This window comes from Bison bison, unplaced genomic scaffold (assembly GCF_000754665.1).
Source record: "Bison bison bison isolate TAMUID 2011002044 unplaced genomic scaffold, Bison_UMD1.0 scf7180017864499, whole genome shotgun sequence".
NCBI lineage: Eukaryota > Metazoa > Chordata > Mammalia > Artiodactyla > Bovidae > Bison > Bison bison.
This window is the reverse complement of record NW_011495058.1, coordinates 5287999-5303781: the sequence shown is the minus strand read 5'-3', so window position 1 is coordinate 5303781 and position 15783 is coordinate 5287999. Positions and strand designations below refer to the sequence as shown.

The following is a 15783-nucleotide window of genomic DNA, read 5'->3' as shown; positions in this document are numbered from 1 at the left end:
ACTATTTTTTTGAGCTCCAAAATCACTGCAGATGGTGACTGCAGCCATGAAATTGAAAGATGCTTTGCTCCTTGAAAGAAAAGTTATGACCAACCTAGACAGCATTTTAAAAAGCAGAGATGTTACTTTGCCAACAAAGGTCTGTCTAGTCAAAGCTATGGTTTTTCCAATAGTCATGTATGGATGTGAGAGTTGGACTGTGAAGAAAGCTGAGTGCTGAAGAATTGATGCTTTTGAACTGTGGTATTGAAGACTCTTGAGAGTCCCTTGGACTGCAAGGAGATCCAACCAGTTCCTAAAGGAAATCAGTCCTGAATATTCATTGGAAGGACTGATGCTAAAACTGAAACTCCAATACTTTGGCCCCCTGCTGCAAAGAGCTGACTCATTTAAAAAGACCCTGATGCTGGGAAAGATTGAAGGCAGGAGGAGAAGGGGATGACAGAGGATGAGATGGTTGGATGGCATCACCGACTCAATGGACATGAGTTTGAGTGAACTCCAGGAGTTGGTGATGGACAGGGAGGCCTGGCGTGCTGTAGCCCATGAGGTCGCAAAAAGTCAGACACAACTGAGTGACTGAACTAACTGAACCGATCCATCAAACTGAACACCATATACTCAATAAAATTCTGTGTTAAAAGAATATTTAATAACTTAGAGAAATGCTCATAAAATAATAGGTGAAAAAATCTTATATAACAAAATTGTAGGTGCTGATGTTAGGAAAATAGATGTATATTTGCATAGAAGAGAAAACAAAAAAAAATCATGAAAACATTTTGTTGATTACCTTTAGACTGTAATATTTGGTATGATTTTTAATTATCTTCTTTGTACATTTTTATCCTTTTTAAGTTATTTCTCAATGAAACTATATTAATTCTATAATCAAAAAAGGGCATTTATTTTAAAAATAAACTAAATGCTCTCCAAATGATTAATTACTAGAATGACTTATCCTTCAAAGGATCTGTTTCTCTTATATTCCATGGTAAGATGTTACAATTGCTCCTCTGTAACTCACACCCAATAAAGTGTTTATCAGTGACTGGGGGCTTCACTGAACTCCTGGGCGTGCAAAAGCAGAGGCATCTCCCATCTAGTTCTGAGTAGATGAAAAGGAGGGGCAAACATAAACCTGATGACTGAGCCCTGGAGTGCTCCTGGGGATCACTCACTTCACTTGGCTGCTTCTCACATGTATGTTCTTTCCTGGTCTGTCTGTAGTCTTTCTTCGTGGACCACAACAGTCGAGCTACCACTTTTATTGACCCCCGAATCCCTCTTCAGAACGGTCGTCTTCCCAACCATCTGACTCATCGACAGCATCTCCAGAGGCTCCGAAGTTACAGTGCTGGAGAGGTAACACCTCCTCTGCCCCTGCCCTCCCATTCACAGGACCGCAGGGTCAGCCTGTCCTGGTGGGGCCAGGATCTAGAGTTGCCTTTTCCCCCAGGGGCTGGGCCAAATCCATATGCTCTTTAGTAGGGAGGCTGATGACTCAAGGCACCCACTTCGTGTCCTGGACCCATCCTCAGATTGCTGTCCTTCTGCCTTTCCTTTTTTCCTACACAGTCATGTTACTGAAAAATCCATCTAGTTTAAAGAAAACTGAAAATACAGCATCAAGACATCCCTATACTTACGGCTGATAATGGTGTTTCCTCAGCGCACTGGTCACGTGTGAATTCTTAAATGATGGTAGAACTACTAGGCAGCATATGACTGTTTTAAACTTCTCCCGTTCCCTAGATTTTGGACAAGACTTCATTCATGGACTGAAAACTGGGGAAATGAACTGGGCCACATGAATACTCTGTTCCCACTCTACCATCTGCCCTTCCCTGCTTTATATGTTCTTTCACTCAACATGATTGATTACCTTCTGCTGGGCCATGAAAGGCTGCCCCCTTTCTTAAGCATCAGGTTCCTTGCCTTTCTGAATTCCTTTTTCTATATCCCATATCCTTTCCTGTTCTCCCTTCTTGAACCAAAATTCAAAACATAGCTTTTTTCCCATTGCTAATTAGTTCCCTACAATAATATGAGCAAATCTCTTTTTTATGTTCTGACATTTCCCAAGTATCTATACCTTCTTTTCATGGAAACCACCAAGGTCTCCGATGATATAGGCTCTGAGAACCGTTTCCAATAAAGAGTAGAGTTAGATTATAATGAGGTAAAAAAAAAATGGAAAAAGTACTGTAGAAAGAAAAAAAACATATATATGGTCCCACAGAGAGTCATTCCAGGGAGAGCCACAGTGGACATCTCTAGAGGCAGAAAATAACCATTCACCTGTCAGCCTCTAGAGAGCAAACATGAGTCTCAAGGAAGAGCTTGTTTTAATGAAAGCTTAGTATAAAAGAAAAAAACCTTTACTAGTTTTTCAGGACACTCATCTGTATACACTGAGAAATGTAACTATTTCTAACCAGGGGCACTCACAATTTAAAGCCAGTGTGATAAATTGAATTTTTCTTTCATGGAGTCATCTTAAGTATCATTGTTTCAGGGTACTATTGAAAGCATGTTAACTCTTACTGCATATACATAAAATGTGTATGTGACCATGCATAAGGGAGTATTATACACTCTCCAGGGGTTATGTGGGTGTCAGGACCCTCCAGATTCCAGGCACTCAACAGTTGACACATTCACAGGCTACAGAAAGCCGTGCCCCAACTTCTCAGCTCAGCACATATAGTCCCTCTCCCTTTTATAACACTTCAGAAATCACAAGATGTATTGTCTTGATATGATAATGGGTAAATTCAGAACTCTGCATCAACTTGAATATGCCATTTTAATCTATTTTAAATGTCCAAGCTCTTTAATATTATTAAGGTGAATTTCAGTATTAACATAGAGCATCATAGCATATGATAAAAGAAGCTCAGTACTGCCAGACAGATTCAGATTCACCACGGTCAATTTAAAAAAAAAAAGTCAATTACTCAGTGAAACTCCTAAACATATAAATCTATCACATATATATGAAGTTAACCTGAAAATATAAATTTTAAAACCTTCCAGTTGAAAGAACAAGATTAAAATCATGAGCTTCACTTTACCTGTTCCAAAACATTTCCTTGATTTTATTGACTAGCCCAAACACAGCCACACTGAATATCAATGTTAATAAAAAAGTGCCATCTGCATCAGCCAAGAAAGACCAACACGTGATGAGAAAAGGGTGTCAACCATCTGTATACTTCCTAATTCATTCACTCTCCAATTAACTGTCCATCAGGTTTTTAAGCCACTGTCATCCCTATGCCCAATCTCTCTCTGTTGGTAGCTTTGCAGTGACACAAGGGAGAACCAAGAGGGAAGCTGGGAGGCAGAGAATACCTGATCCAGAGGCAGCACACCAGGGAAAACAGGGACTCGGCCTCTATGAAAGCAAATACCTGATTCCTCCTACTGTGAGAACACAGCCTACGGTGTGAGGAGTCAGGAAGACCTCAGTGTAAAAACCGAGGGGGTGGTGGAAATGTTCCTTGTATTTGCTCTAGTATCATTTTGTTTCACAAATATTGATGAAGTACAGGGTTTGCTCTGAACACTGTGAAATGCAAAGATGTGTGAGATATGACCCCTGCCCTGGAGAACTGTGTACTCTATTTCTGAAGCCAGGCCAGAAACATACACAGAGTTAAGTAACAAAAGAAATTAGAATATGGTTGAGGGCCAAGAGAGCCGTTAGGACAAATGCCACAGAAGTTCAAAGGAGGCCAAGAAAATGTTTGTTTTAAAAGAAGGTGCTTGACCTAAACCTAGAGAAATTGGTAAAGCCTAGCAAGTACAAAGGCAGAGAAAGGGCAGGCCCCACAGAGAGCATAGCTGAGGGATAAGGAGCCAAGATGGGGCTGAGAAAGCTCTGAAGAAAGACAGGGAATACAGAGTTCAGTGTGACCAGAATAGTAAGTCTCCACTTGGTTTTTGTTTCGAAATTTGGAAAGCTTTGAATGCCACATGAGTTAGGACTTTTATAAAAAGTCCTTGGAATGAATTTGAGAAGAATAATATGATGATTTATATGTTAAAATGGGCTTTTAGAGATCAGTTCACCCACTGTTTCACAAAAGGGGAAGATTATTAGCAATTTGGGGTGACAGTTCTCCGAAGTGTAGAATCATTCCTTGTCATTGCAGGATCTCTTCTCCTGGTCCCATTCATTAAATTTCAGGAGTGTCAGTTACTATGACAGCAGAAACAAAAACCAAAACACCCTTGTGCTTAGTCGCTCAGTCGTGTCCGACTCTTTGTGACCCCATGGACTGTAGCCCACCAGGCTTGCTCCTCTGTCCATGGGATTCTCCAGACAAGAATACTGGAGTGGGTTGCCATGTCCTCCTCCAGCAGATCTTTCCGACTCAGGGATTGAACCCTGGTCTCCTGCATTGCAGGTGGATTCTTTACCTGCTGAGCCAGAGAAGCATCTCCATTAAGCGTCTCCAGACACTCCTAGGTGGTAATTTCACTCTGGTTAATCATCATATTTCACAATCAAGTAAACTGAAGTATCAAGAACTCAAGTCACCCAGGGAGTTCAGAACTGCAGTTCAGATTTCTCAACTCCCAGTCCAGTGTAAACTCATATTTTTAAAGGAGACAGTGACAGCCAAGAAGAGATGGGATTGTGGCACAGGAGGATGTGAGAAAGGCCATGAGAGGCCACTGCCACAGACCATATAGGTGATGAGGCCCTAAATTGGGGTGACAAACAACACAACCTCAGGGGAGTCAAAGGGTGTGTAGAAGGGAGACTTGAGACTTGGGTCAGCAGATCGAAGTCCCATCTCTGGCCTCTCTGCAGAAGTGCTCTGGGTCATTGCACCTTCCTTCCCTTTCCGTGGTCTCAGTTTCCCCATCTGTAAACAGAGACAAGGAACTGGGATGGCCACTAAAGTCCCCTTCAGCTCTATGATTCTCAGCATCTGTGAGGCTAGACAAACAGTCCCATGAATGGCTCCCAGATAAGATAAGCAGTAAAGCCAGGTGGGGAGGCTGACAGGTGTGCCTTTATATAAGTCGATGATGAGGATGGAAACAGAAGGAGAGCCAATTAGAAATGACAGCTAAGCAGTCAGAAAGATGAGACTTAGGAATATCAATGAAGTATTTCCATAATCCATGATTTTTTTGTGTCACCTTTCATGGGCAATAGGGAATTCACTCTAGGTGTTTCTTAGACCTCAGCTTTGGGAATCAATATTTTCTGTTCACCTTCATGAGCCATTTCTTGAGTGTTGTTCAGGGGTTGATTTTTTTTATCCATTGTACTTAAGGACAGAATTAAAATCAGTTTACAAAGTCAAGATCCTAGATGGTAAAAATTCCCCTCAAAACCCCAACAATAGGTTATTAGTAGAGGCACTGCTCAACGTCTTTTTAGCCTTTACCTCACCTGAAAATTGTTGAGGCAGTTTCCTGAAAGCAGTTAATATGAGGAATATAGGATTCTATGCATAAAAAGATCATTCTTTGACTTTTTTTTAATTAATTTTTACTGGAGTATAGCTCATGATTTGACTCTTTCACATGCATTTTAATACAGTGGCACATCCATCTGCAATATATTTAAGTGCCAACACTTTATCACTTCCATAGTGTCCAGATGGAATTGGGCATGGATAAGTGGAAAAGAGCAGATCAAGATCCCATGTCTCTATCAATAAGGAAATCACTGGAGGTCAGCTTTGCTTGTTTATACTGCAGTTTGCAATGTAAATTACCATTAATAAGGAAGGATAACAGACCACACAATGTTTGTTTCTTTCACCGTCTTATCTTGGTCAAGTAAGAGAAGTCATTAGTCATAGAACATTTCTGGAAGGGTACATATAAAAATGCTTAACAGTAATTGCCTCAAGTAAAGGACAGGAGTCTGACAGGAAAGAGAAATTGACTTTTCACTCTCAAAGCAGAAGTCACTGTGAATCATACTTTGCAGTGAGCTGCTTTTATGACAAAAGTCATTGTATCAACTCTAATGACAGAGGTCATCATGCTGGAAACTGGCCTTTGGGGAGGGTAACTTTTGCACAGCTTCTTAAAATTGGGAATTTTCCTCTTGATTCCATGTAACCTATACTTGATTACAAGTTTCTTTGGAAGTTTGTAAAATCCAGATAACCTATGAAAGTACACTTTTGAATTAAAAATGGTATCTAAAGAGTGTAGAAAATATAGGCACAGAAGGAAAAGAAATCAAAAGGCTGGTATAGCCCTCCATCTGGAGAAAATTCCTGGTACACAATGAAGTAAAACAGTTGAATTGTATTGTCTATGCTTTTGTATCTTCCTTTACCATTATAGTGCATTGTAGATAGTTTCCATGCCATTAAAATTCTTCTGTACTTTATTCTATGGATTGCCATAATTTAATTCAAACCTTTCTCTTGTACATTATGTTTGTTGCCCACTTTTTGCCATTAGAAATATGTTGAAAAACCTCATAGATCACTCTTATTTCTGTATAGTTCTGCAAACGTTGTTAATGATCTACTTTTAGAATACAAAAAGAATCTAGAGATGAACATAAATTCATCACTTGGGCTTTTCCTCTGAACTTGCAATTTTTATCACCAGGTCTCCAGCATTTTTGAGACAGCATTAGCTGATGATGAACCCAAATTCAGTCTAAAACCTGCAGTTTTCAATCACAGATTTTTTTTAAAAAAACACCAGTTTACATTTCCAAATTGTAACACAGAAGAGAAGCTTGTTTTCCAGTTGCTGGAAACTTATTTTCTGAGTATATCTATTCTGTTTTGTCTGGAAAGCTAAATGTTTGAAGTTTGTATATTTGCAATTATGATTAAAGCTATCTCAACATCAAAAGGAAAAGAAATCTAAAAAGCAGTCATGTGGGGCTCTCTTCTCCCTCCCTCCCCTGGCCCTGTGTCTCTCCTCGCCCCTCTTTCTCCTTCTCTCCCACCTTCTCCCCCTCCCTCCCCACCCTCTCCCTCCCTCCTCCTCCTTTCTCCCCACTTTCTCCCCTCCACCCTCTCTTTCTATATCTCTCTCTGTGTGCTTGCACACACAGGCACCCCTACCTGAGAAACTCAGTGACCCAAAAAGTGTCCAAAAGTGTCAAATTCTGGGAATTTCAGGGAGTCATATAATCTTGGTTTTAAATGGAAAATTCATTCCTTTCGGTATTTTAAGTAGTTAGGAAAGCAAATGTCAGCATCATGTTTTCTGTGAGATCCAAATTAGTCACCCAGTTGATGGCAGGCTTCCCTCCATGGACCACTTGTTACCACTTTTGGGCCACCTTTGCGACAGTGATAGTAAAGGACAGGAGAGCCTAGGTCATGCTGCAGTCCACGGGGCCACAAAGAGTTGGACACAACTTAGCAACTGAACAACAACTGAACCACAAGGATCCCAGCACGTACCAAGTTCTATGAAATCTTAGAATATTAGAGTCTTTTTTAGCTCTGCCTAAAATTGTTTCCATCCCTGTAAATTCCTGGCCCCTAGTTGGAGAAGCACATTTCTATTTAATGCTATCATCCTCCAGTTCTCTCATCTGGAGTCCATCCAGTACCACTCTACAGTCACCTCCTTTTTCCTCGGCCGATGTTGCCATGGCTCAGGACTCCACAAGCCTCACCGCTCCCCAGTATTGTTTCCTCTGTCTCGCTTATAGTCACGGTGATGCATATCCCTCAGCCAGTCATCTGCCTTCAGAGTAGCTGACCTTCCTCTGGTTCTGCAGTCTTTCAATCTGGCTTGGTTTTGCAGTAAGCAGGTAACCTTAGAAGCAGGAACCATTTTTCCCTAAAGCATTTCTATAACACATGAATTCCTTACAACCCCCCCGTGAAGAGAAGTGAGCCTCTTCCTGCTTCAAAGCCTTGTTTTTCTCCAGGCAAAGTTCAGTGCACAGCCAAGCCTTCTCGAGTTCCATTCTCAGGTCCACCTGCTTTCCCAATTTCTTTCTGTAATTCATCTCTTAGATAGCCTTCAACTGTTTTTGAGATTCCTGTCTTTATAGCATTGCAAATATTTTCAGCACACATTACAGCAGACTGACACAACCCCCTGGAAGGAAAAGAGAGATTTCAGTCCCAGGAAGCTTTTACATATTTATTAATTCATGGAAAGAGAAAAATATGAGACTAAATATGGCATATCAGCCATTAGCAAGCCTTTCTTTCATTACTTTGCATTGTAACCGTTTAACCAGAAAGTGCTGTTACAGAAATTCCAGCATCTAAATCTTGGTAGCTGGCTACACCCTCTGAAGAGAGCTGGGTGCTGATGGCATCAAAGTGAGAAGTCAGCCAGAGTGGCACAAAATCTATTCCCCTTGTCCCTCAAGTGAGACAAGGGCAAGAAGAAGGATCAGGAGAGGAAAAAGATGAATCTGCATCCCTCCTATTCCAGAGGAGCAGTTCAAAGACTGCCACATACAGAGAGTGAACTGGTAGCACATCTCATCTGAAGGATGTTATTCTTGTCTGTGTGAAATATGAAAGTAGAACCTAAAGGAAAACCAACAATTACCATTTCTGTAATTAGGAAGCCCTACATAATCTGCCTTGAAGATTGTCACCTGCAACATCACACAGGGCCTAGTCTTAAGTGACCACTTTTAGACGAACCTGACCTTTCTGGGGTTTATGCCTTAGGAGCTCATCACCTCTCCTGAATTCTGTGTGTGTGAATTCTGGTCTTGGAGAATTTTCTTTCTTCTGTTTGTCTGGATATTTGAGCTCTTTATGAATATCTTCCAATGTCATCTTCAAAATTCTTAAATATTTTAAAGCCTAGTTTGACTTCTTTGTCACATATCATACAGAGAGTCATCTACACCCATCGCCATATATCTGGTGAAAGTACTCCAGTTTGGAAAATCTGTGGTGCCTCCATTCAAATAGCTTACCCTGCAAGGGTCCTTGCAGGAGCAAAATATATATGGAATCATGGTAGAAACTCATTGTTATGCTCTAGAACCTAGGGAATTTATGAAAATTTAAAATCAAGCTAAATTAAAGTTAATCATCACAAATATCAGTTTTAAGCTAAGCAAATTCTCTGTCCCATGAAGGTTTGTCAAAATGTCCAACCCAGAATACTGGTTGCAGGCTAGTAGTATGGGGAATCTAAAAACAATTCTTAACAGTCAAGCATTAGTTAGTATTATGGTTCTATCTCTTCCAGTTAAAAATTTTGGAAAAACTTATTTTCTCTGATCCTCAAATTCCCCATTTGTAAACTGGGGTGAATAACGCTTATCTTGCCAAATTTTGTGAGGATGAGACTGTATAAAGAGTATGCTGCTGCTGCTGCTGCTGCTAAGTCACTTCAGTCGTGTCCGACTCTGTGCGACCCCATAGATGGCAGCCCTCCAGGCTCCCCTGTCCCTGGGATTCTCCAGGCAAGAACACTGGAGTGGGTTGCCATTTCCTTCTCCAAGGCATGAAAGTGAAAAGTGAAAGTGAAGTCGCTCAGTCGTGTCTGACTCTGAGCGACCCCATAGACTGCAGCCTACCAGGCTCTTCCATCCATGGAATTTTCCAAGCAAGTACTGGAGTGGGGTGCCATTGCCTTCTCCTAAATACTGTATAAAGAGTAACCAGTATAATAAATGTGAGAAAAGACGCTAAACAAAGAATGGCCTTTCGAGTATAATAAATACTGTTTAAGACAGCCAGCCCAGGCCACATTTGGTTATGAAGTTCAGTGCTGCCTCTTAGAGATGAAGATCATAGACCTACTTTACTGATAATATTCCCTTTAACATATTTCTGATGAGAAATATTTCTTAGCCTATTGGGTGTATTAATGAGATGAACATTCATGGCATTTGGCATAGTCACTTTCTTAAAAACCACAACACCAACGATTCTACTGAGACATTTTTTTCGAACATGTTAATTTTCCGTCATTTTTGGGATTATAACTTCATTCCTCCTTTCATTTAGGTGATGTTAGGGACTTTTTGCCACTCATATTGAAAAATCAGTATTCAAAGATCATCCAAAATGGATGAGGTTTTTAACACTTACAATTTTATTTTGAAATTAGGCCTCAGAAGTCTCTAGAAACAGAGGAGCCTCTTTACTGGCCAGGCCAGGACACAGCCTAGTAGCTGCTATTCGAAGCCAACACCAACATGACTCATTGCCACTGGGTATGTATCACGCTTGTAAACCCCTGGATAATCAACACCTGTTTTTCTTATTGTGACTCCTTTTATAATCAGGACTCTGTTTCCTTTCTAGTATTGTCTACTCCCCTACCACTGGTTCCCATCTTCCTCTTGCACCTCTTGCCTTTCCCTCCTCCTCACTATGTCCTTCTCTCTTCCCTTCTGTTTCTCTCCCCTCTTCCAGACCCTCATTCCCCTCCTTTTTTATTCTATTCAGTGGTTTGTTAGCTGGGTCCCCAGATAGCATAGCGTAGATAAGGTGACGGATGTGGTTGCTTTTACATGCAGTTTCTCATTTAGACCTCTATTCCCGTGTGTGTATGAGGATAAGCTAGAAGAGGCTCCATTCCTAACTTCAGCTACCTCTTTCCAAAACACTTATATCAAGATGTGAAAGAGTCTACATGGATTTGGATGTTTTCATTATCCTTATTGGGAAACTCAACCAATGGCAGAAGTCATAAGTGCAAGTGCTCAGAAAAAGATTTCTTTGAATTTGCCATAATAACGCTGGCAGAATTATGAGAGAAGTTAGAAGGAGTAGAGTAGAACTCCGCTCTTGAAAGACCTATTTTATTCTCCTCCATCTGTTCACGAGGGGGGGTGAGTTAACACCGAGATAAATTCCGGCAATATTAAAGATAATTAACTTAGATCTGGTTCGCTTTGGGTTTGATCATTTAAAAATAGCCAGGCTATTATGTCACAGAAAAAAAAAGCCCAAGAGCTTACATTTTTTTGATGAGTATGCTCCCTGCCCTTCAGACTCTCCTCCATTAATCCTGGTATCAAGCTGCCATTTTCCAATCATTAGTGAAATCATCTCTGGGCTGGAGACTCAACCACAACTTGCACTTTTGTCTGTTTCAGCATATAACGACAAGATTGTGGCATTTCTTCGCCAGCCAAATATTTTTGAAATGCTGCAAGAGCGCCAGCCAAGCTTGGCAAGAAACCACACACTCAGGTAGGGGCTTGTCTACCACTCTCTAATTCCAGGTCTCTCCCACTGGTTTTCCAGGTGGAACAACCTCTGTGGAGAGACGGCAGACGCTTATGATGTGTTTTATTCATGGGTTTAAATTATAACCTAAATACTTAAAATGAAGGATCCAGGGGTTCTGTTGCAATCAGAGATAGCTATCATGTCAGCTTACCAATTATTCACATGATGCTAAAATGCTTTCCATTGATTTGGAGGGAAGCACAGAAAAGGAGCAAAATAACTTTCATCAAAGATTATTTATGTAAAGCACCACATGAATTATTTTATTTAAAGAATATAATTGTTTAAATGTGTACTGGATATTAGATGACTATTTTCATAAATGAACAAACAAAAAAGTTTCATAAGTGTTTTAACTACTTAAACCTTATTGTTCATTAGGGTCATTTTTGAATGAGTGTCTCTGAAACTCTGAGTCACTTCATTTGGAAGGGAAAACCACCCAAAGTGATAAAAAATTATCCTCTGAAGTTAAATCCTACATTCTCACCAAGGTATTAGAGTATGTCTCTCCTTCAGTTTACTACCCAACATTTCAAAAGCTAGAGATGCACGGTAGTTAACTGTGTTCACTGGAAGTTTGAATACTTGCTCTAGCACACAGGGGCCAGCGATGGAGGCATGTCCCTTAATCCTCTACCCTCAGTCTCTTCTTCACTGAAACCAGGTCACAGTGTGGGCTCCACTGAGATGCTTCTCTGGACCAGGTAACGTGGGCAGGGAGGCAGCTGGTGAACCCCTCTGACTCCAGCTCCCATCTGGTGGTCTTTTGAGTCTGGTGGACAACTGTAATCCTCTACTTTGACCTCCTCAATGAGTCACCAACACCTCAAAATAATCTCTTTGCTATTCAAATCTTTATTAATCCTGCAAGGATGGATCACTCACTGTTCTTTCCCATCCATCACCACCCACTGACACCTGCTTTCCCTGTGGTTTTACTCTACATAAGTTAGAGCCTCCATCCTCCCAAATGCCCATCTCAACTCCTCCCTCTTTCTTCAGCTTCACATCTAAACACTTACCTCCTCACTTTCTTCCAACCCTTCTTTTCTCTCCTCCCTGCATGGCCTATGCTTGGATCGTCATCATTTCTCTGCTGGACCTTGCAGGGATCTCTTAGCAGATATCCACTTTCACTCTACTATAAACAGTGTTACCTCCTTAGATCCCATGCCACCCCATGCCCTTCAATAAAGCTTCCCATGGAGTATCCTTAGGGCTAGCTGCCATAAGGGCACTCTTCTGCAGAACCTCAGAGCAGCTCAGTGTTAGCCACCAGAGTTCTTGGCCTTCCCCAATCAACAGAAATTGACTCGAGGCCAGACAAGAAATTCAGGCAAGGTCGTATTGGTACCTGCTGCAGCAGAGGGGAGCAAAAAGGAACAACAGGTCGCCTTGCTTGCTCACTCCCCTGGGTGTGGGGGGTTTGGTTTCTTATGTAGGGGGAGGGGAGGGTGTATCCAGGGGTCGGTCCAGAGGGGTGGCTTGGGTGTTTTGCACCTCCTTTTATTTGGTGTTTTGGGCAGAGGGCATGCTCAGTTACCCAGCTTTTGTTTCTGACCCTCTACTTTTGCTTCAGGCTCTTCAAAAGTGGCAGTTGGGTTTTTTGGTCTCTGTATCTGTTGTCCAGAATTTGTCCCAACTGCCCACACACACAGTTATTTCTAGTCCCATACAGTTACATTCTATTCTGTTGTTCAAGGAGAGGTATGTCCAGGGGCAAGCACTGCAGCACGACCACAAAGGGATCCAAGTCCCAGGCCTGTCTCACTGGAAGCCTCTCTGGAATTTAGTCCTCAAGGAAATATGCCACATAATAGCAGGTGGAGGGGCAGTGGTGAATATGTGACTCTGTCCTTACTGTCATTAAGGGGGCCAGCTAGGATCTTGTTTCAGGCTGGGCTGCTGCCCCTCACCCTCCGTGGGCCCTGATCGGCCCTGCCTTTTCCCTAATCCTGCCGTGGCTGCCCTAGCCAGGCTACTGAGCAGTTCAGGCCAGATTTGTGATTTGGGGACTCATGCCCACTCTATGAGGGTTTCAGAGACAAGTGAAAGAGGCTGTCCATGTAGATCTTCTGCAGTTTTTTCTTCCTCTCTGATACGACAAGACCTTAGTTTCATGGGGGAGGGGGTGGAAATCTGGGTATAGTTTGAGAACTTGTGAAAAATGCATCAACTAATAAAATTGGCTTATTTACATGGGGCCCTTGGGGGGAATTCTTTGTGGGGAGCACTTCGGTTCCTTGTGAAACTCTGAGCTCCTTTTCTAAAAAGGGACTGGTTTTGACGGAACCTTTCTTATACCAGAGGTCATGCTAAGGCAAGTTGTAAGCCCTCTCGTAAGAGTGGAATTCTTTGCAGTTCCACTAGATGCACTGTGGGTGAGTAGATGAACTGTGTTGAGACACTCCTACATCTTTTCTCTCCAGTATTTCAAAACGCATTAACAAATGCTTCCATTTTCATCATTCAATACAAACAATACAAACAAAATACAAACAAACATGATACAAACAAAATAATGCCAAAAAACAAAAACTTCTCACCCTTCTCATGGCTCCTGTTGTGTATATAGTAAAGTCAAAATTTCTAAGCACAATTTCCATAGTCCCCTAAGTCAGGCTCTAATCTAACTCTCCATCCTGGGCTAGTTTTTTCTTCCTTCTGGTGTCTTTCACCTCCCTCAAAGGGCCTGTATTTTATCCTACCCCCACCCTTCCTAGAATGGCTTTTCTCTTAAGGGCACTTCAGCCCATTTTAAAGGCTCAAATCAAATGCAAAGATTCAGTGATCTAGGCAGACTTTAGCATTTATTTTGCCTTGCTTTACTAGCATTTGTTTTTGTACTTCTAAGATATTTTTCCTTTATCCGTTGTATTCTACCACTACTGATGTCTGCCTACAATACCATAAGCTCCTTAAGGCAGGATCTATATCTTTGTGTTTGTACCACTCTCCTGTCAGAGCCTGACCCTCTACTTTGAAGACAGGAAACCATGATCACTTTCAGATTGAACTAAAGATCTTTATCTTGAATGAGTGTGACTTCCATTTATTTTCAACTCTGCCCAAGTTTTATTACTGTGCCATGGAAGGCAGGGCCATATTTGGTCAATTCTTGGGCTGCTCTCTGACTCACACTGCATAATAATTTAAGAGAATCTCCAAGGGATTTTCAGAAGCATTGTACTACCTGAAAACTTCCTGATACATCACTGCTCTTGAACATTTTTTACCTTACTGACTCTACCACTAAGTAAGGAATTTGCTGCTTGCTTGTGGGAGAAATGTCAGCTCCCCAAAGGCACTAGAGTCTTATTTAAATCATTTTAAAAGCAATAAAAACAATATTCTGTGAAAATAAAGACTGAAGTATATTTCCCAAGGGAAGTGAAGAGTTTCACCATTTATATAGCAAACACAATGTGATTTTGTCACATTATAACAAAATCTAAGAAACCTTGAAGGTTCTGTTGCAGTGTTTGTACAATTAAACTTTTCCAGATATAGGGGACATGAAATTAGGGAATGTTGGAATTAGAAAAAGTTTGGAAATTAATGTAGAAACTAATATCCTTCTTAAGGTTAAGGATGCTTCTGAGAATCTGAGGAAAGCTCTTATAGACTCTTCCAAATATAGAAATGTGAATCTTTGCATATAATTTCAAACAGTTAATGGACCCTGAAGGACCTGTAGAGTCCAGACTGGAAATCCAAATAGCTCCTCAAAAATTGAAAACTCAAAGTGACATCAGAAACTGAAATCAAAAAGGCAAAAGGAGAGCAAACGCCCGCTCTTCAAGGGGTCAGGCTTCAAGGATCCAAAAAACGGGGCACTACTCACTGTGACTGGGCCTTTGCCCGCCCCCCTAGCTGTGGTGTGAGGGTGAGTCAACTTGATTTTAAAGGTCCATGAGTTAAAAGGAAAACCTCCTCTCCCCATGATGCTGCCCAAAGGCAGAACTTACTGCTTCCTCTGTGGTCCTCATGAGGGGCCCATGATCTCTGCTTGGTCATTGCTATTCTCAGGGAGCCGTGGACCCACTGTCCTGGATTCACAAAGCCAGTTGCTGGGTTAGACGATAGAGGATGAGTTCTCAGAAAACCGAGTTCAGCAGACAGAAGTGAATCATAAGGAAACCACACAGGAAGAGGGAAGATGCAATGGTAGCCATCCTCATTCATTCTTTCTTTCTTCAATGAGTACTTTTATTGGGCAGGTATTCTGAATCAGGATGGCGCTAGGGCTTCATACCCAGTACTGAAGCAAAACAGACATTGATCTCATGGGACTTATAATCTATTGAGAAAGACAAATGATAGACAGTTGTGACATTTTTAAGCCAAATATATAGCTAAAGATTGTATTATGGGCCACGGAGGACATGATCAGAATTCAGAGATAATGAAAGAGGGGTGTCAAGGATTTCATTATAGATATTGAGTTTTGAGATCTTTGAGGCCACAAATGAAGATGTCAGGATGTCAAAGAAGCAGGTGGCTCTACTGACCAGAGCTCTGATGGGAGCTTTGCACTGGAGAGTTCTTGATGGGATGCAGGCAAGAGAGGCAGATGGCATTCTCACCTTCAGAGATCTCC

At 41.4% G+C, this 15783-nt stretch overlaps 1 protein-coding gene across 1 annotated transcript in view; it reads left to right on the top strand.

Moving 5' to 3' along the window:
* The window catches only part of HECW1 (HECT, C2 and WW domain containing E3 ubiquitin protein ligase 1), a 211042-nt gene that overhangs the window by 122247 nt on the left and 73012 nt on the right, over positions 1 to 15783 (top strand). Inside the window, exons 12-14 of the mRNA XM_010829072.1 lie at positions 1231 to 1365; positions 10051 to 10156; positions 11045 to 11141. Coding sequence (XP_010827374.1) covers positions 1231 to 1365; positions 10051 to 10156; positions 11045 to 11141 — 338 coding nt within the window. The remainder of the gene's footprint in view (positions 1 to 1230; positions 1366 to 10050; positions 10157 to 11044; positions 11142 to 15783) is intronic.